The 24,206-nt window shown below is 42.5% G+C and overlaps 1 protein-coding gene and 1 long non-coding RNA gene across 5 annotated transcripts in view; one reads left to right on the top strand and one right to left on the bottom strand.

Annotated features, from left to right (window-relative positions):
* The window catches only part of pold3 (polymerase (DNA-directed), delta 3, accessory subunit), a 51,217-nt gene extending 34,145 nt beyond the window's left edge, over positions 1-17,072 (top strand). Inside the window, exons 7-12 of one of the 2 annotated variants that reach the window (XM_043692548.2) lie at positions 910-979; positions 1,646-1,904; positions 3,360-3,466; positions 12,034-12,179; positions 14,399-14,477; positions 14,958-17,072. In XM_043692548.2, coding sequence (XP_043548483.2) covers positions 910-979; positions 1,646-1,904; positions 3,360-3,466; positions 12,034-12,179; positions 14,399-14,477; positions 14,958-15,181 — 885 coding nt within the window. In that variant the 3' untranslated portion in view covers positions 15,182-17,072. Of the gene's footprint in view, positions 1-909; positions 980-1,645; positions 1,905-3,356; positions 3,467-12,033; positions 12,180-14,398; positions 14,478-14,957 lie in introns of both variants that reach the window. The other variant, XM_043692547.2, reaches the window with a different exon arrangement.
* Positions 2,188-24,187, bottom strand: LOC122550979 (uncharacterized). 3 transcript variants are annotated; one of them, XR_015757505.1, is made up of 3 exons: positions 24,046-24,187; positions 14,217-14,244; positions 2,188-3,502 (listed from the first exon to the last, which is right to left on the bottom strand). It is a non-coding gene; the product is annotated as an uncharacterized LOC122550979 (long non-coding RNA). The 3 variants fall into 3 exon arrangements; XR_015757506.1 differs by having other exon boundaries at positions 2,188-3,498; XR_006311982.2 differs by having other exon boundaries at positions 24,025-24,180.
* Between the last annotated feature and the right edge of the window lie 19 nt (positions 24,188-24,206).

The following is a 24,206-nucleotide window of genomic DNA, read 5'->3' as shown; positions in this document are numbered from 1 at the left end:
TGACACATGAGTTCTTTATGGTCATTGAAATTGGCATCCAAAGTCTCTTAAAAAAAAAAATACTTCTGATTTATAGTCAGCATTGTATAATTACAGGCTAAGTCAAATCAGGCACACAGTGGTTTTCGTATGTTCACTTTGACTTAACTAACTTTGTGTATTAATTGATAGTAAAATGTCATAAGTCCCAAATGGGGCTAAACTGTTTCATAAATATAAGAGTCATATTGACCTTGAAATGTTAACTCTGATTCTCTGTCTCTGAAGATTCTGCCAGACCTGCTGAGCTTCTCCAGTGCTTTGTTTTTTATCTAAACTGTTCACAATTGAAAACCGTTCTGTGTAATCAGATTACCAAAATCTGGAGAAAGAATTTTGATGGAAATATTATTACCATGAAATGGGTCAGAAGCCCTTTGTCATCCTAGAACTATTCATACAAATTTTTTAATATTTCTTTGGCCGTGGTGACTGTTGTTATATTTATTTATAATACATGGCACATTGCTGCTAGATGCGAGTTTTAAGCAAAACTTGTGACTTTACACTTGTGTGTACTGCTGCACCTAGCAGTGGTGTTAGCCACAGACAGTCTTCAGTTTAAATTTCTGAATTTGCTGCATTCTCTCAATGTTACGCTGGAAAGTTGGCCTGGATTTTGATCTTTGGTCTTTGAAGTGGGGTTTCACCTTCTGTAAGGCTGGAGGGGATAGTGGTGGTATATTGTGAATGCTTCTCCAGATTCATACACTGTTGCTCCAATTCCCCTATACACAGACTTTTCTGTATCAAATATGTTGCCTGTGAATTAAGTATTTCTTGACATCCATCCTGAAAGATGACAACATTTTTTTCTTCAATGTGTTGTTTCACAACAACCAAGTGATTTTTCACCCTCTTCTCTTCCAGGCTCCTTCAAGGAGTAAAACAACAAACAAAGGCAACAGCTTCACCAACTTTTTTCTGAAAGCTAGTGCTAGTAAGTAAACATCATTGGTAGCCATGCCTTAATTTCCTGGACCCCGAACTGTGGAATTCCCTCCCAAAACCTGTCCACCTCACCTTTTGGAAGTTACCTTCTTAACCAAGCTTTTGGGCCTTCTGGCTCCATATACGGCATGATGTTGAATTTTTCTTTGATACACACTCCTGTGAAGTCCCTTGGGGTTATTTACTAAATTAAAGGTACTATGTCAATGCATTTTAGTTGTAGTAAATTGAATGTCTATTCTGAGTTCCTGCTCACTCCTCCTCCTCCTAAAGGATAGACCATAACGGTTCGTAAAGGCGGCACACTACTACCTTCTCAAGGGCAATTAGGGATGGGCAAAAATAGTGTTGGCCGAGCCAGACTTGCCCAGATCCTGTGAAAAAATAAATAAAGGACCTTCAATGCATCCTTGAATTGTTCAAATTAACTGCTTGCTGTGCACACTTGGGGTCTTCTGTTTTACTTCCTAATTTTTGTTTTTGTGTATGTTAAAATTTGTAATAATGCCATGCCTTTATTAAATTTTTAAACATCTCAGAGCTGTTTGTTGAGAAATAATAACTGTTACGTGTGTGGGAAATATAAGGTCTCTCTTGAAAAATACATAATGGTGGTTGCTAGTACCCAGAGCTAAATCTGCTTCAAAACCCACAGAGAAAAGTTCGCCTCCATTCAGTCAAGTCACTGGGGAAGAAGATCTTCCGGCCAAATCCACTCTGGAAAATGCGGAGATAGGGGACACTCCTGTAATGGAAGATAGCAATGTCAAACCTGTATCAGACGGAGACAGAGGGGGAGATGGAGAGAGGTCCCCCACAAGTATGGCTTCAACACAGAAGCCACAGGCAAATCAAGAGAGAATCCTGACAAAGAAGGACATGGTGAACAAACAACAACAAAAAGGTGGACAAAGGTTAGTTGTGGGTGGGTTGCTGAGTGTCAGATGGATAAATGGATAGATGACTGAAAAATACAAATCATCTAGTTATAGACTGTAAAATAAAATACAAAATAATAAAATGCTTGCACAGTCATGAACATTTCAGTATACAGACAGTTGAAAGTTTACTTAATTTCCACTACAGAATAAAAATGAAAGGCCTCCTTCAATCTATATTTTGATTTCAAGGTTGTGTTTCAGGTTGAGTTTGTTAAATTCTTAAGCATTGATGAACTAGTTGAGTTTTATCAAATAAGGGATTGTGCTGTCACACAATCTGTTTGTTGTACATGTGACTGTAGAACAGTGCCTTTATTCTCTTTGTTGCATCACCTATTTACTACTGAGGCAAGAGATTGTGCTAAGGTTCCACCTGATGGTACTACTGGGCAAATCCGATTCCAGAAAGAAACTCAGCTTGAAATATATGTTTTGTTTTGTTTATTTCATTTAACTGGTTTGCATGGTGGCTAGCTACTGAAATATATTCACATGAGGTTGCAGAAATTCTACAACGATAGAACGTTTATTACACAAAAGAAAACAAGTCATGCATGTATTACAATTAGAGAGATCTTAACACATATATTAAAACAAAGTTTCAATCTGTATTCCAGTGCTATCTGTTAAAGAGACCCAAATCAGAGCAATTATATTCCTGTCTCCACTTTTTAAAGTTTTCTACTTAACTGACCCCGTCCAGTTTCCCTTCTTGAACAGCTGAAGTAATTTTGTAGTTCTGTCCAAATTTGATGGCATGAACCTTTCACAATCCTGATGGCCAACCTTCCCCATAAGCTGAACAGCCATTCCGATGTTCTGCGCACAGTTATTGGCATCAGCATGCCAGTTGTGGCATTGACTTGCAGTTCCAAAATCCCTGCCACACTCTGGCCTTGGAGCTGCTAAGAAGATTTGAGGGAACACTGCAGATGGGCTGACACTTGTTCAATTCTAACAAGCTGAAGACTTTTATCCCCCAACTCTCCTAGATTGGAAATCTTCTCAAACTAGAAACAACACTGCTGCAATGACTGGCTTCCTCTGAACTGAACTGAAACCTGCTTGTAGAGTAACCATTCCCTTCTTTACTGAACTGTGCTAGCAGAGGAACTAAAACTTGCATCTGAACTCTTAATTCTTCTCATTAAAACTCTGGTGTAGGAATGAACTAAATTAAAACAAAAATAATGACTTAATGCATTTACACTGTCTACTATAAACCAAAAAGTCTAAATATCTTATTCTATTAACATTCCTGGGGTTCTCCCAACCTTGCCATAATGTTGTTTATCTATCTGCTTTTAATGTCAATAAGCATAGAGCAAAGTAGCTGTAAACTTTTTTATTGTTATGCTTAAAAGACCATCAGAAATCACTGATTAATTTGAAATGTCTTTGTCCTCCCAAAAACATTTCTCCTAGCAGCAAGAAAACCAAGCGCAATGTTCCATTAACCAGTGAAGAGGAGGAGCCTTGTATCAAACGGAGAAGGAGGATCAGACAGCCTCAGTCAGACAGCAGTGATGACGAAGGTGAGATATAATCTTGCAATTCAGTTTGAATCCTTTCTGGCCAGGGAATAAATATTTTCTATTAGCAAAAAAGATGAGTTAAATTTCACTCAGTTTTAATTTTTGAGATTAATGCAAACCCTAAAACAGTAGTTAACACAGTGGTGTATACTTTTAATCATTCACTGGATGGGAGCACACTGGCTGGGCTGTGGAAAACCTGGCCTCTGACCTGCTATGGTAGCCACACAATTTGTATCACTGGTCCAGTTCAGTTCCTGGTCAATGGTTTTCCTAAGATTACCATTTTATATTCTATAGTGTAAGATTCTGTGATAGTGATGCCATTGAATATCAAGGGCCAGTGGTTGGATTCTGTCTTGTTGAAGACAGTCATCGCCTGGCATTTGTGTGGCACTAATGTATGTTCAAGTTTGGTATGATAAGTGACGATGTCTTGCTGCTTATGGACACAAGTTGCTTAAATATCTGAGGAAACATGCGCAGTTTATATATTGTACAATCATTAGTGATCATCCCCATGTCTGACCTTGTAATGGAGGGAGGGTCATTGAATCAGCTGAAAATAATTGGAACACGGAAACTACTCTGAGAAACTGCTGTATTGATGTCCTGGGATTGAGATGATCGACTTTCAACAACCACAACCATCTTCCTTGTGCTAGGCATGATTCCAATCAGCAGTGTGTGTCTGGAGCCTTGGAATGTGAAGAGGGTGAAGTTAAATGGGCATATGTTACACTTTCTGCAATTACATGGAAGGTGTTGGGAGTGGAAGGAACAGTCCCTATGGAAAGATAACAAGGGAAGAGTGTGTGTGTCTGAATGTGGCAGAAATGACAGCTAATGATTCTTTGGATGTGTAGGCTGGCAAAGTGGGAAACGATGACCAGGTGCACTATTTTTGTCATAGGAGGGAAGGAATAAGGGCAGAAGCACGAGAAATGGATCAGACACAATTGAAGGCCCTGTCAACTTTGGTTAGGGAATAAGGTTGGCATTCTGAGGTCTCCCTGCAAAGGTTGGCATCATCAGAATGCAGGCAACAAAGATGGAAAAATGGAATAGAGTCCTTGCAGGGAGCAGAATGAGAGGATGTATAGTGCAGGTAAGAGTTAGTTAGTTTGATATTCAATGGCATCACTATCACTGAATCTTACACTAGAGAATATAAAATGGATATCTGTAGCTGGCCTATCCCAAAGAAATGGAAACGGATGTCGAGGAAGGAAAGGGAGGAATAAGAGATGGACCAGTTGGAAATTGAGGGTCGGGTGAAAGGAAAATTGATAATTTTTTTCAATTCCAGATGAGTGGGGAATGCAGCATTTATTGTGTTATTGATGTATTGGAGAAAGAGCTGTGAAGAGAGACCCAAGTAGAACTTGAGCAAGGAATGTTCCATGTAATCGACAAAGAGACAGGCATAACTGGGCTCGTGTGTGATGAAAGTGAGAGAAGCTAAAGGAGAACTTACTCAAAGTGAGGGTGAGCTGGGGTGGTGGCGGAGGATGAGGGTGGTTCAGCCTTCTTTCCAGGAAGAAGTGGAGACATCAAAGACCATCTGATGGGGATGGGCATGTAAAGGAATTGCATGTCCCCGGTGAAGAGGAGGCAGCTCATGCCCACAAATGGGAAACCTTGAAAGTGATGTAAAGTGTCAGACAAATCAAGGATGTCAGTGGGAAGGTACTGGACAAGCAGAGAGAAAGTAGAGTTCAGTTAGGAAAAAAATAGTTTCTCAGGACAGGAACAGGTTGAAACAATGGATCTGCGCGGGCAGTCCTGTTTGTGGATTTTAGGAAGGAGGTAGAAGCAGGGTGTATGAGGTTAGGAGAAAAAGAGGTGGGAAGCTGTGGCAGGGAGACTCCAGATGAGGTGAAGTTAGTGACGGTCATAGAACAGCTTGGATGTTCGATGGTGGGCTCATGGTCCAAGGGAGATATGAGATATTGAGACCCACCACTTAGTCTATGTACTGTAGAGGTCAGCATGCCAGACAACAGCAGTACCATTTTTGTCAAAAGGCTTGATTACAAAGTCAGGGTTGGATTGGAGAGTACAGAGACCAGTATGTTCAGAGAGAGACAGTTAGAATGGGTGAGCAGAGAGAGAAATTAAGGTGACCAATGTCATGTTGACAGTTCTCAATGACCAGTTTGAATACAGGTAAGAGACCAGATGGTCCAGGAGAAGGGACGATGTTGGAGGCAGGTGAATGAGTCTGTGAGACAGGGAGAGGATTTCTGCTCACAGAAATTGGCACGGAAGTGAAGACTATGGAAGATGAGTTCAGCATCTTGTACTACGTAACATTCATTTGAGGTGAGGACCGAGATCGGTACTTTGCTGAGTACAGATCGTTGAGCATTGGAGAGAGGAGGGTCAGAAGGTATGATAAATACCCAACAAGTGGTGGAATAAAAGGAATTGATGGAGTCAAAAGGCATTGCAGGTGAGCTAAGATGCCAGAGGGCCATAGGCGCCTCTGGGTTGTTACAGTTTGCATTCCTTAATATTTGAAAGGAAGAGAAAACGTTTCTTGTTAAAATGTTGAATGAGCTGAAGAATGAAGTTGAACTGAGGTGTTGGATAGCTTTGAGATAATGTGAGGTAGTACTGATTGAGAGGGAGGACAAGATAATGCATTTGGCAGCAAATAGCACTGACCATGGATCTCTGGATGCAACAAGAACACCTGCCCCAGGTTACCCCCGTCCATTTTTGAATTGAGGCTGTAATGAAGCCAGGCAGGAGTTAAGTGGCAATCTTTGCTGTCAAATAAGACAGCTGTAGATTGTGAAGGAGCAAAGATTGCACTTATTAGATTGATATGCCCTTGTTGTCGGATGTGGGGGTTTAAGGAGAGTTTCCATGTTACTGATGATTATGTCTGCAGGAAGTGTCTTTGGTTGCAAATCCTATCATATCACATGGATCGGTTGAAGTGGCAGTTAGAGGTAATAAATAATTTACAAGAGCTACAAGGTGTGGCAGATGGCAGTTATTTATAGGAAGGGGGAAAGGCCACAGATACAATCAAGTAGATGGGTTAACTCCAGAAAAGGTAGGAGGGATAGGCAGGTAGTGCAGGGCTCTTCTGTGGCTATCCCCATTTCAAACAATGAAGCTGTTTTGGAAAATATAGAGGGTGATGGACTCTTAGGGGAATGTAGCACAAACAGCCAAGTTTCTGGTATGGAGATTGGCTCTAGTATAATGAGGAGTACGCCGGTTTGGAAGCAATAGTGTGTGGTAGAGGACTGTCTAGTCAGAGGCACGGTCAGACACTTCTGCGGCCAGCAGTGAAAAATCAGAATGGTGTGGTGCCTCCCTGGTGCCAGGATCAAGGATATCTCAGAGAGGGTGCAGAATGTTCTCAAAAGGGAGAGGGGGCAGGAGATCATTGTACACATTGGAACTAACGACAAAGGAAGGGAAAAGTTTGAAATGCTGAAGGGAGAATATAGAAAGTTAGGGAGGAATATAAAAAGGACGTCCTCGAGGGTAGTAATATCTGGATTACTCCACATGCTATGAGCTAATGAAGGTTGGAATAGGATAGAGTAGATGAATGTCTGGCTGAGGGTCTAGTGCAGGGGAGAAGGGTTCACGTTTTTGGATCATTGGAATCTCTTCTGAGGTAGAAGAGACCTGTATAAGAAGGATGGATTGCACCTGAATTGGAAGGGGACTAATATACTGTCAGGGAGATTTGCTAGAGCTGCTTGGGAGGATTTAAACTAGGAAGGCGAGGGTGTGGGACCCAGGGAGATAGTGACGAAAGTGATCTGAGACTGGTACAGTTGGGAAAGAGTGCGAGTCAAACAGTCGGGGCACGCAGGAACAAAGCAGAGAACAAGGTAGGATTGATAAATTAAACTGCATTTATTTCAATGCTCGAGGCCAAACAGGGAAGGTAGATGAAATGAGGGCATGGTTAAGAATATGGGACTAGGATATCATAGCAATTACACAAACGCGGCTCAGGGATGGACACGATTGGCAGCTTAATGTTCCATGATACAAATGCTTTAGGAAGGAAAGTGGGGGTGCGGGGCGCAAGAGAGGAGGGGGAGAGGTGTTCTTGCTAAGGGATAGCATTGCTGCTATACTTGGGGTGGATATTCCTGGAAATACATCTAGAGAAGCTGTTTGGCTGGAACTAAGAAATAAGAAAGGGATGATCACCTTATTGGGATTGTATTATAGACCCCCTAATAGTCAGCAGGAAATTGAGAAACAAATTTGTAAGGAGATTTCAGTTATCTGTAAGAATAATAGGGTGGTTATGGTAGGGGATTTTAACTTTCCAAACATAGACTAGGACTGCCATTATGTTAAGGGTTTAATTGGAGAGGAATTTAAGTGTGTACAAGACAATTTTCTGATTCGGTATGTGGATGTACCTACTAGAGAAGGTACAAAATCTGACCTACTCTTGGGAAATAAGGCAGGGCAGGTGACTGAGATGTCAGTGGGGGAGCACTTTTGGGGCTAACGACCATAATTGTATTTGTTTTAAAATAGTGATGGAAAAGGATAGACTGGATCTAAAAGTTGAAGTTCTAAATTAGAGGAAGGCTAATTTTGACGATATTAGGCAAGAACTTTCAAAAGCTGATTGGAGGCAGATGTTCACAGGCAAAGGTATGGCTGGAAAATAGGAATCCTTCAAAAATGAGATAACGAGCATCCAGATACAATATGTTCTTGTAAGGGTGAAAGGAAAGGCTGATAGATTTAGGGAATGCTGGATGACTAGAGAAATTGAGGTTTTGGTTAAGAAAATGAAGGAAGCATATGTCAGGTATAGATGAGAGATCGAATGAATCCTTAGAAGAGTATAAAGGCAGTAGGATAAGACTTAAGAAGGAAATCAGGATGGCGAAATGGGGACATGAGATCGCTTTGGCAAATAGTTAAGGAGAATCCAAAGGGTTTTTACAAATACATTAAGGACAAAAGGGTAACTAGGGAGAGGATAGGGCCCCTCAAAGGTCTGCAAGGCGGCCTTTGTGTGGAGCCGCAGGGAGATACTAAACAAGTATTTTGCATCAGTATTTACTGTGGAGAAGGACATGGAAGATATAGAATTGATGGTGACATCTTGAAAAATGTCCAGATTACAGAGGAGGAGATGCTGGATGTCTTGAAGCACATAAAAGTGGATAATCCCCCAGGACCTGATCAGATGTACCCTAGAACTCTGTGGGAAGCAAGGGAAGTGATTGCTGGGCCTCTTGCCGAGATATTTGTATTATTGATAGTCACAGATGAGGTGTTGGAAGACTGGAGGTTGCTATGGTGGTGCCACTATTTAAGAAAGGTGGTAAGGAAAAGCTAGGGAACTATAGGCCAGTGAGTCTGACATTGGTGGTGGACAAATTGTTGGAGGGAATCCTGTAGGACAGGATTTACATGTATTTGGAAAGACAAGGACTGATTAGGGATAGTGAGCATGGCTTTGTGCGTGGGAAATCATGTCTCACAAACTTGAATGAGGTTTTTGAAGATGTAACAAAGAGGATGATGAGGGCAGAGTCATAGACGTGATCTATATGGACTTCAGTAAGGCTTTCAACAAGGATCGTCATGGGAGACTGGTTAGTAAGGTTAGATCTCATGGAATACAGAGCAGACTAACCATTTGGATACAGAACTGGCTCAAAGGTAGAAGACAGGGTGGTGGTGGAGGGTTGTTTTTCAAACTGGAGGCCTGTGACCAGCGGTGTGCCACAAGGATCGGTGCTGGGTCTACTTTTTGTCATTTATGTAAATGATTTGGATGTGAGCATAAGAGGTATTGTTATTAAGTTTGCAGATGACACCAAAATTGGAAGTGTAGAGGACAGCAAAGAAGGTTACCTCGGATTACAATGGGATCGTGATCAGATGGGCCAATGGGCTGAGGCTTGGCAGATGAAGTTTAACTAGGTAAAAACAATGACTGCAGATGCTGTAAACCAGATTCTGGATTAAAGTGGTGCTGGAAAAGCACAGCAGTTCAGGCAGCATCCAAGGAGCAGTAAAATCGATGTTTCAGGCAAAAGCCCTTCATCAGGAATACAGGCAGAGTGCCTGAAGGGTGGAGAGATAAGTGAGAGGAGGGTGGGGGTAGGGAGAAAGTAGCATAGAGTACAATAGGTGAGTGGGGGAGAGGATGAAAGTGATAGGTCGGGTGGGGAGAGGGTGGAGTGGATAGGTGGAAAAAATAGGCAGGTAGGACAAGTCATGGGGACAGTGCTGAGCTGGAAGTTTGGAGCTGGGGTGAGGTGGGGGAAGGGGAAATGAAGGAACTGTTGAAGTCCACACTGATGCCCTGGGGTTGAAGTGTTCCAAGGCGGAAGATGAGATGTTCTCCCTCCAGGCGTCTGGTGGTGAGGGAGTGGCGGTGAATGAGGCCCAGGACCTCCATGTCCTCGGCAGAGTGGGAGGGGGAGTTGAAATGTTGGGCCACAGGGCGGTGTGGTTGATTGGTGTGGGTTTCCCAGATGAAGTTTAATTCAGATAACTGCGAGGTGCTGCATTTTGGGAAAGCAAATCTTAGCAGGTCTTAGACACTTAATGGAAAGGTCTGAGGAAGTGTTGCTGAACAAAGAGACCTTGGAGTGGAGGTTCATAGCTCCTTGAAGGTGGAGTTGCAGGTAGATAGAATAGTGAGGAATGCATTTGGTATGTGTGCCTTTGTTGATCAGAGTGTTGAGTATAGGAGTCGGGAGGAGAAAGTGAGGACTGCAGATGCTGGAGATCAGAGTCAAGAGGGATGAAGAGCTTATGCTGGAAACATCAATTCTCCTGTTCCTCAGATGCTGCCTGACCTGCTGTGCTTTTCCAGCACCCCACACTCTACTCTAGGAGTTGGGAGGTTATGTTGCAGCTGTACAGGACATTAGTTAGGCCACTTTTGGAATATTGCATGCAATTCTGGTCTCCTTCCTATCGGAAGGATATTGTGAAACTTGAAAGATTCAGAAAAGATTTACAAGGATGTTGTCAGGATTGGAGGATTTCAGCTATAGAGAGAGGCTGACTAAGCTGGAGCTGTTTTCCCTGGAGCGTCAGAGGCTGAGAGTTGACCTTATAGAGGTTTATAAAATCACGTGGGGCATGGATAGGATGAATAGACAAAGTCTTTTCTCTGGGTTGTGGGGAGTCCAGAACTGGTGGGCATAGGTTTAGGGTGAGAGGGGCAAGATACAAAAGGGACCCAAAGGGCAACGTTTTCATCCAAAGGGTGGTGCTGCCAGAGGAAATGGTGGAGGCTGGTACAGTACAGCATTTGCAAGGTATCTGGATGGGTATATGAATAGGAAAGATTCAGAAGGTAATGGGCCAAGTGCTGGCAAATGGGATCAGATTAGGTCTGGAAAACTGGTCGGCATGGACGACTTGGACTGAAGGATCTGTTTCCATGCTACATCTCTATGACTGACAATGTTACAATCGCTGTTACAGTCCTTGCATTGCTGCTAAATCAATTTCCTGGTCTATACTGTGGGAGCACCCTCTTAATGAGGTCTGCTACTCACGTACCCCAAAGAAAGGAGAAATGGATAATGAATTATTTTAAGACCAGTCCTTAAGCAGCACAGGGTTGACCTATCCAAAGAGCTGGCATGAGTCTCCCAGGTTTTGATGAGGGCAAAGGAGATCAGACAGACTTGAGAGGAGCATATTAGGACAGGGAGCAAGGAGAAAAATTATATTTGTTGATAAAACGTGGAGTTATAAGCTAAGCTTATTTTGAGAAGAGTCATAGAGATGTACAGCATGGAGCAGACCCTTTGGTTGAACTCGTCCATGCTGACCAGATATCCTAACCTAATCTAGTCCTATTTGCCAGTATTTGGCCCATATCCCTCTAAATCCCTTCCTAATCCTATGCCCATCGAGATGCCTTTTAAATGTTGTAATTGTACCAGCTTCCACCATCTTCTCTGGCAACTCATTCCATAAACGCACCACCCTCTGCATGAAAAATATGCCCCTTAGGTCTCTTTTATATCTTTACCCTCTCATTCTGGATGCCCCCACCCCAAGGAAAAGATCTTGTCTACTTATCCTATCAATGCCCTACATGGTTTTATAAGCCTCAATAAGGTCACCCCCTCAGCCTCCGACGCTCCAGAGAAAACAGCCCCAGCCTATTCAATCTCTCCCTATAGCTCAAATCCTCCAACCCTGGCAACATCCTTGTAAATCTTTTCTGAACCCTTTCAAGTTTCACAACATCCTTCCAATAGGAAGGAGACCAGAATTGCATGCAGTATTCCAACAGTGGCCTAACCAATGTCCTGTACAGCCGCAGCATAACCTCCCAGTTCCTATACTCAATGCTCTGACCAATAAAGGAAAGCATACCAAACGCCTGCTTTATTATCCTATCTCGGAGTGTTTTGTTGATGGCAAGGATATTGATTTTTCAGAGTGGTGGGGGGACCAAGGAGGAAGGTTTTCATTTTGCCTTTGAATAAATTCTGTTCAAAAATGAACATTGCATTTATTTTGTTTTTCAGCATTGAGCAGTTCTCCTTGTCATTCAAGTTCTTGGTTTTCTGTTCTAGTAATCCCAGATTCTCCTGAAGCTTGCGATATAAGGACTCCATCACCATCCCCTGAAGAACCAACTGGGGAAGAGGATATATCACCTCAGTGCTTTGTGGACATTGAGGTTAAGCCACCATGTTGGGAAAATCCAGATGGATCCCAGGTAATTCGCAGTTCCTCCAGCAGGAATTATTCAGTTGCTGTATGCAGACAATAATTTGCAGGATAGTTATGCAAGATTTCAGGAAGGAGCTATGGCCTTTCTGTATGTAGATGTGAAGGGAATAGAACAAGCTGCTACAACAAAATCCGTCTTTAAGCATGTATCCAGGACTGGACCTTGCTTGATTTGCAATGCTAATTTTGGTTTCATGCCATTAAGTATGGTTCATTCTTTGGAAAAACAAAACTGAAATCTGCAACAATATCTTTTATATCTCAAACACTAACTTGGAGAAGATCCCATGGAACTTTATAGGAGCATAATCAAATAAAATCTCACCAAGCTACATGGTAATGGCCAAGGAGATAGGTTTTAAGGTGTGTCTTAATGGGGACAAGAAATAGAGTCAAAAGATTTTGGTAGGAAATTCTAGAGGTTTTTATTTTTCACTCATTTAGAGCATGTAAGGAATGCTGGCAAGGCATGTGTTTAGTGCTCATTCCTAATCGTCCTTGAAAGTATGCTGGTGATTCACCTTCTTGGTTATAACTGAGTGGCTTGCTAGGCCAGTATATTTTTCAGACATTCTAGGGTGAATCACATTACTGTGGATTTGGAGTCCTGCATAGGCCAGACCAAAGAAGGATGGCACAATTGCTTCCCAAAAACCCACCATTGAATCAGATTTTCACAATCTATTACTTTTGTGGTCACTAAAATGAGCTGAAAATGTGTTGCTGGAAAAGCGCAGCAGGTCAGGCAGCATCCAAGGAACAGAAGAATTGACGTTTCGGGCATGGGCTTATGCCCGAAACGTCGATTCTCCTGCTCCTTGGATGCTGCCTGACCTGCTGCGCTTTTCCAGCAACACATTTTCAGCACTGATCTCCAGCATCTGCAGTCCTCACTTTCTCCTAGGTCACTAAAATGAGACTGGTTTGTCTATTCCATGTTTTATTTAATTAACTCAATTTAAAGTACTCAACTGGGATTTTAACTGGAACATGGTTCAAAACCTAACCAGTCATTTCCGAGTTTAGTGGCTGAGGTAACTGAAAGCATGGCAGCTAATGGTGGAGCAATAAGCACCTTGTGAGGGCAAGAAGTCAGAATTGGAGGAGGACAGTGATGGCATTGGATTATTATTTTGTTAAAAATCATTTGAAACAGACTCAGCCTGGGAGATGATTATTTGATGAGCTGGTGGAGGCACATTGGCTTCCTCCTGGACCATAAAACTTCAGTGAGCTCAGCAGATTTAAGGCTGGAGGAGGTTGCAGCAATCACAGAGCAGAAGGTGGGAGTGGTGCAATGATGGAGGGATATGAAAATCAGGATTGAAGTTTAAAGAACAAGTCTTTGCTGGACTAGCAGCCAGAGCCCTTTTGACTAATTGGGATTTGCACCGGAGTCATCTCAAAGCACTGTGGCCCTACTTTCTTCCCATTATCTCTCAGCTTCACCAGCCTCATATATATAAATGCTTTCCACATTTGTGTGTTCATGGAAAAAGACCACGCGTATTTGACATAAACTTGAATTTGTGTCCATGCAGCAATTACTCCTCCCATTCCAACTCTTTGGCAGGGTCAAAAATCCCAGATAAATGTGTCAATAACTCAATAAAGGTATGTGACACCATTCAGCAATCCAACAAGCACTTTCTCAGGTAGTAACCTATTCCACCCTACCTCATCATCGTCACCTCGAGCTTTGTACTAAACTGATACCAATATCCCCCTAATTATCAGGACGATTTTGAATTATAATAATGGAGATCTGAATAAGATTCAGGGGAGACAGTGGCATTATTTTAGTGCCTCACAATGACTCTTTATAAAGCTATTTAGTGTGTCCAGATCCTGTAAATATTTGTCTATCATTGATCCAGTTTTTTTTTTAAATTTTGACGCATGAATCTGTTTCAAACATCCTGTCAGGCTCTGCTTCCCAGTTTATTGTAAGTATTTTATATATATTTTTAAACCTTATTACAACTTGCCCATTATCTTAACTTTGTGTTCACTGATTACTTACCGTCTTGCCACATGTGTTGATACTCCAGCTGTAATGTGAAATGAAAAGGACAACTATTAAAAACCAGAGTAAAAGCAGAAAATATGCATCTGGTTGATCAAGTGCCATCTGGAGTAGAGAAATTGGTCAGTGTTACAGCTTCATTCCATCTTCCTCTATTTCCACCCATCCTCCCCAACCAGAAAGCCGTAGGAGTAAAACGTAGGAAACGGCGACGAGTTCTCAAATCCAAGATGTTTCTGGATGAAGAGGGTGCTATGGGTAAGATTTAATAATCCTTAATATTAATACCATTTGTTCAGTTATCAGGGAGCCCACAAAAAGTGAAGAATCTCCTATTGGAGAGGCTGTGAGGGATTGCTGGAGAAACCAAAGTGGGGGTTGGTCAGAAGTTCAGGTCTTGAGTTGAAGACAGTGCTGAATCTTTGTTCACTCTGGTAGCCAGGGAAGGAAATGGAGTCAGTGGCAAGAACATGGTGTGGGTGCTTTGGGGTGGAGGGAGGCATGTGAAGCTTTGATCTTCCTAGCATTTCACTGGGGGAAATTGCAGCTAATCCAAAAGTGGATGTTGGACACGGTGAGGGACGGAAGTGAGAGTTGTGCTTGTAGAATCCATTGTCTGATGATACTTTTGAGATTCACTGAAGCTGCATTTAAAATAGATTGTCATACCCATGTATAGAATGTATCTGTTAAGTCTGCTTATGTTTGCCCCCTCCCCTTTCCCACATCCTTTATCAGTGACAGAAAAGGTTTATCAGAGTGAGTCGTGCACAGACAGCGAGGATGAGTTTGTGTCCAAGCAACAAGAGTCGAAGAATTTCTCGGGATCCAAACCAGCCGCCACAAAGAGCACATTGGGAAACAAAGACCAGTTAAAGGAGCAGAAGGATAAGAAAGCAGCAGCTTCCAGCAGGGTAGGCAAGCAGGCATCCATCATGGGATTCTTCAAAAAGGCTGTCTAGTGGCAGCTTCCATCTCGTCTCATGCTGGCCCAGCCTCAGTCAACTAGTGTTGAATGTGCATCATCAATCATTGTGGACAGATATTGATATCTAAACCAGAGTCTGAAAAGCTAACCATTGGCTCTTGGTTTATTTGAGACAAGCAATAAACAAGAAGGAAAGTTGGTGCTGGTCAAATCAGGTGTGTGGGAAAGGTCACCCATAACAGTGATGCAGTTCATATACCTCGAGTGGCACTCAAGTTGGAGACTATTTCTCATTGCACATTTAAACATTGTATATTATTGTCAGGCGTCTTTATGCTCCACCACTGCTTTGGGAATAATCTTCGAACTTTATTCCAAATGGTACGACTTCTTTGTCTTTTATTGGGATGATATCGACCAACTGGATCTCTTCACCTCTCTGAAGTGATAATAAGAGTGTTTCCATCAGATGCCTGTGTACACATGGTAGTTACAGGATAGGGGCTTGGGTTTTAATCATCTCCCAGGTTGAGTCTGTTTCAGCAGATAATGTTAAAAATTGTTTGAGATCAAAAACCAGGAGAGAAACAAAGTATTTTTTTTTAAAAGCAATTATTTGTGAACAGTTTCAGATGGGTTGTGGTTTTGACATTTGGAAGGATAAACTTCTTTACCCTGTATGCTGCTTTGGCCTCTATACTGTTACAACACATGTTACTACTTTACATTGCTGCCTTGCACACTGTTTTGTGTCATTGTGGAGTATCTCAATAGCCCCTAAAGTCCTTGGAGCAGGTTAACAGATTTTAGGAATCGTTTCTGGAGCGTTCCTCTTGTCCCCACCGGGTTCGACACTGGGTACAGTTCAATAGTTTCACAACAACCCGTGATTGTCTTCTGCCTTCGCCCTCTGTGACCAGGGAAATGTTTATAGATTTTAGAGGACATTACAATGTTGTTTCCACAAGTCACTGGACAGTGAACATGAGTACAACACAATTAATTTAGTTCCATTTTCGTTAATTTGGCACTAAACCCAGCATATTCACTGCCCCAGGCAATATAAGCTATGCCTTCCCACTCTGATTCTGATATGTAACCCAGTCTGTTTGACTCGTACATTTGCACCAGATGATTACATTTATTTAATGAGATTCCCCCACCCCACGTCCCAAGTGAGCTCTAAGGAATGCTTTCGATGACAGGAGTTCTGCAGTTTTCTAAATACAGTCAGTCACAGGAGTTTTCATTTTACTGCATGGTTTAAAGGAGTTTATCCTGACTCTCAACCAGTTCTGTTCAGTTCAACATTGGGATGGGATACACTCTACTGGTATTCACGTGAACTCTTAATCAATAAGTAGCAGTGGGAGACTGGCAGTGGCCCTGACAAGGTGTATATTTGTAAATGAACGATACTGGGGAGGATCACATTACTTATTGTATTCCTCCAGGGCTCGGTGTAAGCCGACAGTACCCAAAGTCTGTGAAGTTCTGAACGTTGTGATATTTGTGCAAATATCCTGTTTTGCAAGCAGGAACACTAGACACATGTCCTTCCACTTACTATTCGGTTGATAGTCTGAAATATCCAATGCCAATTAAACACTTGTATTCATTGCTATGTATGTTTACTTCCAGCACAGAAAGTACTGATTATTACCCCTAGCAGGTGCAATTCTGAGGACTGTTGAGGATATGGTTTCTGGGGGAGTTCATCAGTCTAAGAATTCACAATCATAAAGGGGACTCTCCCAGCAACGTGCATGTAACATTCAGACATTATTTCATTTGTATTTCAGGTCTTGTAAATGGAACTGGGCCACCTTGATGGTTGTGTTGTTTGAGGGGGGGTGATCTATAATTAACAGTTTTCTGTTTTAAAGTTTATCATACGTGAATAAAAGTTATTTTACATAATCCAATTCAAATTATCTAGTGTATACCTACACAGCAGAGGGTCTTCATTCAAAGCACTTGAGGCAAACAGCAATAATGTATAATGCAGAGCCCTAAGCTAAAGTTCTGGAGATGTAATTTCAAATCCCATGGCAGATAGTGAAATTTGAATTTAATTTTTTAAAATCTGGATTAAAAAAGTAGTCTAACGATGGCTATGTAACCTTTATTGATTGGTTGTAGATTTTCACTAATATTTTTAGGGAAGAAATCTGCTATCCTTATCCAACACCATGGCCCAGCATGTTTCCCCCATTTTCCCTTGGTTTGATGGCAATCAACTGAAGCATGCAGAAAAGCATGCCAGGAGCAGCATCACATTACCTAAAAATGAGGTGCCAATCTAGCGAAGCTACAAAACAACTGCTTGTGTGCTGAACAATATAAGTTTCAAGTGCTGGAGAGAGTTAAGTGATTCCACAACCAATGAGTCATATCTAAACTCTGCAATTATGTCACATTTAGTTATGATGGATAATTAATTCACTAGGTGGGGCTCCACAAATATCCCCATCCCTATGAGGGGGATCTCAGCATACCAGTGCAAAACTGAAGTTGAAAGTTTTGCAGCGATCTTCAGCCAGAAGGATTGAGAATCCATCTTAGCTTCCTCAGATGGTCTCCTGCATCACAGATGCCAGTCTTAAGCCAATTTGATTCACTTCACGTGATAGCAAAAAAAAGTAGAAAATGTTAACTACTGGTTTGACAAGACTATAGGCTCTGACAACATTTCAGCAGTAGAATTCAAGATTTGTGCTTCAGAACTTGTAGTGTCCCTAACCATGGTAAAAACAATGACTGCAGATGCTGGAAAACAGATTTTGGATTGGTGGTGCTGGAAGAGCACAGCAGGTCAGGCAGTATCCGAGGAGCAGCAAAAGCCCTTCATCAGGAATAAAGGCAGAGAGCCTGAAGCGTGGAGAGATAAGCTAGAGGAGGGGTGAATGGGGAGAAAGTAGCATGGAGTACAATAGGTAAGTGGAGGAGGGGATGACGGTGATAGGTCAGGGAGGAGGGTGGAGTGGATAGGTGGAAAAGAAGATAGACAAGTCATGGGGACAGTGCTGAGCTGGAAGTTTGGAACTAGGGTGAGATGGGGGAAGGGGAAATGAGTAAACTGTTGAAGTCCACATTGATGCCCTGGGGTTGAAGTGTTCCGAGGCAGAAGGTGAGGCGTTCTTCCTCCAGGCCTCCATGTCCTCGGCAGAGTGGGAGGGGGAGTTGAAATGTTGTGCCACAGGGCGGTGTGGTTATTTGTGCGGGTGTCCCGGAGATGTTCCCTAAAGCGCTCTGCTAGGAGGCGCCCAGTCTCCCCAATGCAGAGGAGACCGCATCGGGAGCAACGGATACAATAAATGATATTCGTGGATGTGCAGGTAAAACCTTGATGGATGTGGAAGGCTCCTTTAGGGTCTTGGATGTAGGTGAGGGAGGAGGTGTGGGTGCAGGTTTTACAGTTCCTGCAGTGGCAGAGGAAGGTGCCAGGATGGGAGGGCGGGTTATAGGGGGGGCGTGGACCTGACCAGGTAGTCATGGAGGGAACGGTCTTTGCGGAAGGCGGAAAGGGGTGGGGAGGGAAATATATTCCTGGTGGTGGGGTCTTTTTGGAGGTGGTGGGAATGTCGGCGGATGATTTGGTTTATGCGAAGGTTGGTAGGGTGGAAGGTGAGCACCAGGGGCGTTCTGTCCTTGTTACGGTTGGAGGGGTGGCTATTCTAGTACAACTACAACATTGGCTTCTACCTAACTGTGGAAAATTGCCCAGGTGTCACCTGCACATGAGAAGCAGGACAAACCCAACCTAAATAACATGTCATCAGTAAAATAATTAAGGGGTAAACAATAATCATAGAAGCCCTACAGTGTGGAGACTGGGCCCAAAAACTTCACAATGACCCTCTTAAGAAATCCCACCCAGATCCATTCCCCAACCCTATTACTCTACATTTCCCTTGACTAATGCACGTAACCCACACATCCCTGAACACTATAGGCAATTTAGCCAATTCACCTAACCTACACATCTTTGGACTGTGGGAGGGGTGTCCTCCCACACTGTGTAAACTCCACACAGACAGTGACTCAAGGCTGGAATCAAACCTGGGTCCCTGGTGCTGTGAGGCAGCAACACTAACTACTCAGCCACGGTGATAATGCTATCAAATAGCAGTTCCTTGGCTCATTAATGTTCAGTTTGGGTTGTGCCTGTGCCATGCAGTTCCTGACCCTCATTACAACTTTGGTTCAAACACAAACGGAACAGCAGAACTCTAGGAAGAGTTGGACAAACGGGTCCGTTTCTGTGCTGCATGACTCTGAGTAAGGTGAGAGTGACTGCCATTGACATCATTTAACCAAATGTGGTGCCCAGGAATCCTAGCAAAATTTGATAAGTGGGAATTGAGGGGAAAACTCTGGAGTCATACCTGGTTCAAAAATGGTTGTAGTTGTTGGAGATCAATCATCTTGCTCTGGGTAATCTCTGCAGGAGTTCCTCAGGATAGTGTCCTTGGCCCAACTGTTTTTAGTTGCTGCAGCAATGACCTTCCCTCCATTGTAAGGTTAGAAATGCGGACGTTTGTTGATACGTTTGTGCCATGCAGTGTTGAGCAATGACCATCTCCAACAAGAGAGAATCTAACTATTGCCCCTTGACATTCAATGGCATTGTTATCACTGTCCCATTATCAACATCCTGGGCATTACCATTAGCCATAATATGAACTGGACCAGCCATCTAAATACTTGCTACAAGAGTAGGTCAGAGGCTAGGAAATTTGTAGTGAGTAACCTATCTGACCAAGCCTGTCCACAAAGCTCAAGTCAAGAGTGTGATAGAATACTCCCTCCTTGTCAGAATCACAGGAGGTCTAATAACACTGGAGAAACTAAACATCATCCAGGACAAGGCAGCCTACTTGATTGGCACCACATCCTAAATCTAATTGAATTAGCTTTATTGTCACATGTACTCAAATGAGTACAGTGAAAAGTTTACACGTCACCACTTACAGCACCACCTTAAGTACAAAGGTACCTAGGTAAATTTTTTAGTTACAGAATAGAGAAATTTTTAAAAATTGTATTACACTTATACACAGAACAACCATAGATCAGAAAAAAAACAAGAAGCAAAGTTAAAAAGGCAAGCATCCCTGTCTCTCTGCAAAGGATTTCTGTAGTAGACCAATACAGGGGACCTCTGCATGGTCTGCTGACTGCCACCATGCTCTGCCAACCATGGGCCAGGTATCGAAGGCCATTCCTCAAATGTTCACTCCTACTACCAGTGTTAAGTAACACCATGTGTATCATCTAAAAATTACCAAGGCTCCTAACATGGACTTCCTAGTAGTGTTGTGGATGAACCTACAGCAAATGGACTGGAGCAATTCAAGAAGGCATCTTATCACCATCTTATCAAGCGTAACTAGGGACAGTCAATAAATGCTGGCCCAGCTAGTGAAGCTTACATTCCATCAATGAATTTTAAAGAGTTACAGTAAATGTATTTATATAGTACTTTTCACATAATAAGATAGCACAAATCACAGAGTTGGATAGAGCTCTTAAGGATAGTGGAATCAAAGGTTATGGGGATAAGGCAGGAACAGGATACTGATTGAGGATGATCAGCCATGATCATAATGAATGGTGGTGCTGGCTTGAAGGGCAGAATGGCCTACTCCTGCACCTATTGTCTATCGTTACTCATCAAAAGTTGACACCGAGCCACATTAATGAGGACTGGTGACTAAAATCTTGGTTAGAGATTGATTTTCTAGAGTGTCTTAAAGGAGAAATAGCAAGTAGATTTAGGAGAGGAAATCTAAAGTTCAGGGATCTGATACGTAACCATCCAAACTCTGACATATCTGTATGTGATGAAGTAAAATGCTCAAGAAGGAATGAATGCCTTCTAATATAACAGTTGGTGTGCCTAGTTGTCACGGAGTGAAGCAGTTCCTGAAGAGAGATTATCACCACTTTCTTAAAAGTAATTATGAATGGGAAATACAAATGCCAGTCCTGTTTATGACACCTACATCCTGTGAGTGAATATATAAAATATAAACAGCTCGGAGGGAACTTTCCGATCCTAAGTCCAAATACATTGTGGTCAGTTGTAACACTGTACTGCCATTTTGGCTTGTTCCACATAATTTAGGGATGGACCATGAATCCTTCCTGATCTCTGACTGGGCTACAAAATTGGAATTAAAGTTGCTGCATAATGGAGATCACCATATCTTCACTGCATCCTGGGAATTGGCACTGGAATTCCTTGCTTCACTGCTGTTTCTGGGTTCTAAGGCATCCAACCTTGATGTTAAATGTTTTAAATTAATGGGCAGGATTAGGATGGCATAATTTATTACCCATCCCTAAAAGGTATTCAGAGGGCAGTTTAAAGTTGACACCATGATGTGGATTTGGAGTCATATACAGGCTAGACCAAATCAGGACAGCAGATTTCCTTTGCTGAAAGGCATAAATGAAGCAGATGGGTGTTTATGACAATCTGGTAAGTTTTAAAGTCACTATCTTTGATACTCCCTTGTTTCTTTCGGGTGTATTTAATAAAATGAACTTGAAGTTCCCCCAACTGCCATAATATGATTTGAACTCATCTCCGATCATTAGTCTATACCTTGGATTACTAGTCCAATAGCAAAGCCACTTTCCTACCACTCCCAGTTGATCTAATTTACCTCCTCTTCAGCAGTTTTGCAGTTAAGTTGCTGCTGTGTCCTTAGGATCTCAGTTGTATTTCTGAACTTTAATAAAACTCCCCCTTCATTCTGACAGTATAATGTTCCACTCCAGTGACATCATAAATAGGGGTATGGCAGGGGGAGGGGGCAGAGGGAGAGGGGTACCACAGAGTGACTGGATTAAAATGACGTGAAAAGCTATTCCAGGGCACTCGCCCCGCTCGGCTGCAATTATCCAACATTTCCATGTGGAAACACGCAACTGGACCAAGGGAGCAGTGAGTTTTCAGATACTGCATACAGTCATAGAGTCACAGAGATGTACAGCATGGAAACAGACACTTTGGTCCAACCCGTCCATGCTGCCCAGATATCCCAACCAAATTGAGTCCCACCTGCCAGCACCCGGCCCATATCCCTCAAAACCCTTCCTATTCATATAGCCATCGAAGTGCCTCTTAAATGTTGTAATTGTACCAGCCTCCACCACTTCCTCTGGCAGCTCATTCCACACACGTACCACCCTCTGTGTTGTGCATAGCTGAGGGTATATTCAGAGAGAGACACTCAACAACTGCAAATTGACTTTGTATAGTGTGTTTAATGTTGAGAAATGTCTAATTCGTGAGGAAAGAGGTGGGGAGGGTGTAGCGTGCGATAGGTGCATGCTGGTGATAGAGTATTCAGGAGTCCTTTCAAAGAGGTGAGGGCAAGAGGTTTAAGAATAGAATTCCAAAACAGATTATGGTTGAAGTGAGTGGAGTGGAGGACAACAGGCTCATGTCTGCAAGTTGTCTGGGATGGGGATGTGGTGCAGAGTTGCTCAGATACAATACGTTGTGGAATTAGGCAAGGTGGCATTTCAATACAAAATGTCCAGGATAAGGTGACCAGATATCCTGGTTTTGTTGGTGCGGTTACAATTTTACATTAAATGTCCTGATGCCCAGACAATTTCCTAAAAATAGTTCAATATCATGGCCTTCACATATTCCCTATTTGTCTAATGTAAATTTGGCCTGAAAATCTGTAAAAATTTCCTCTTTTTTCCTGAAGGCACTCATCACCACATTCTTTGATGTCTACATGGGAGTCACCACAATCTTCTTTGGCTCCAGCATCTCCACTGCTGTTGATGCCTCTTAAAGGATCAACACAATAGGGTCATCAGCTGTGGCTGAACAAATTCAGGGAGATGTCTCCCTTTGATTTCATGGAATCAAAATCCTCATATTGCAGAAAGAAGCCACTTGACCTATTGGGTCAGCACCAACCATCCAAAGAGCATCCCATCCAGACCCAGACCCCTAACCTATCCCCATAACCCTGTATTTTCCATGGTTAATTCACCTATAACACATCCCAGGACACTACGGACAATTTAGCATGGCCAGTCCATCTAACCTACACATTTTTGGTCTGTGGGAGGAAACTGGAGTATGCAGTGGAATCCCACACAGATACAGGGAGAAGCTGTAAACCCCATACAGTTACCCATGGTTGGAACTGCACTTGGGTCCCTGGTGCTGTGAGGCAGCAGTGCTAACCACTGAGCCACATGGCTGCCCAATCTTCCAACCTCCCACCTTCAACTGCTCCTCTCTCAGTGTCCTGCCTTTGATCAGCCACCAAGTGAATCATCAAAGAGACCCACCTTGCCATCATCTCTTAGTGTGCCCTGGTTTTGACTTGTACAATTTGGCCACTTTAATCACGAGCAAATTTAGTGACTAGTCAGTGGAACACCATGTAGTATAGAAGACAAAGTTTGGAGGGAACTGGAATATAAATATTGGGGTGGATGGGGTGGGGGAGGGGATGGCATTGGAGATGTAGAGAGACCTGGAAGGCCAACCAGAAGATCATTGGCATGTTGCTTAGAAAAGACACATTTGTCAAAGCTCTTATGTTCACTTGGACAATTTACATGAAATAGTAATGATAGGGAAAGTAAGGAGGTAGGCTCTGACTGATATGCTGTGGCACATGCACTAGTTAATGATAGTTGGCAGTTAACTCCTCTCATGCAATATATATAGGAAACTGCTGATTGGTAGAAGTGTTGTCGTGATGAATGCATCAGTTAATGATGACTGACAAGTAACTGCCAACCCCTCTCAAACAATATATATGTTGTTTTTCTTGCAAATTGTCCTGATGAGCAAGCTTAAAAATTTCAACAAAAAAAAGCAGTACTTACGTTGGGTGCTACTAAACCAACCTTGTAATCATTGTTGAGCCAAGACAAAGGTCATTTCTCTTGAAACTTCTTCTCTTCATCTTCCTACATCCTTAGACCAGACAATATTCCAATTCTCCCTTTCCCTGGAGCACGTAGTTATATTAGTTAATTAGGTTGATAGTTAACCGGTTTGGATTAGG

The sequence above is a fragment of the Chiloscyllium plagiosum genome, unplaced genomic scaffold (genome assembly GCF_037043375.1).
Source record: "Chiloscyllium plagiosum isolate Xiang-an unplaced genomic scaffold, Cpla_swu_hap1 HiC_scaffold_6, whole genome shotgun sequence".
NCBI lineage: Eukaryota > Metazoa > Chordata > Chondrichthyes > Orectolobiformes > Hemiscylliidae > Chiloscyllium > Chiloscyllium plagiosum.
The sequence above is the reverse complement of the archived record's forward strand: the minus strand, read 5'-3'. Positions and strand labels throughout refer to the sequence as shown.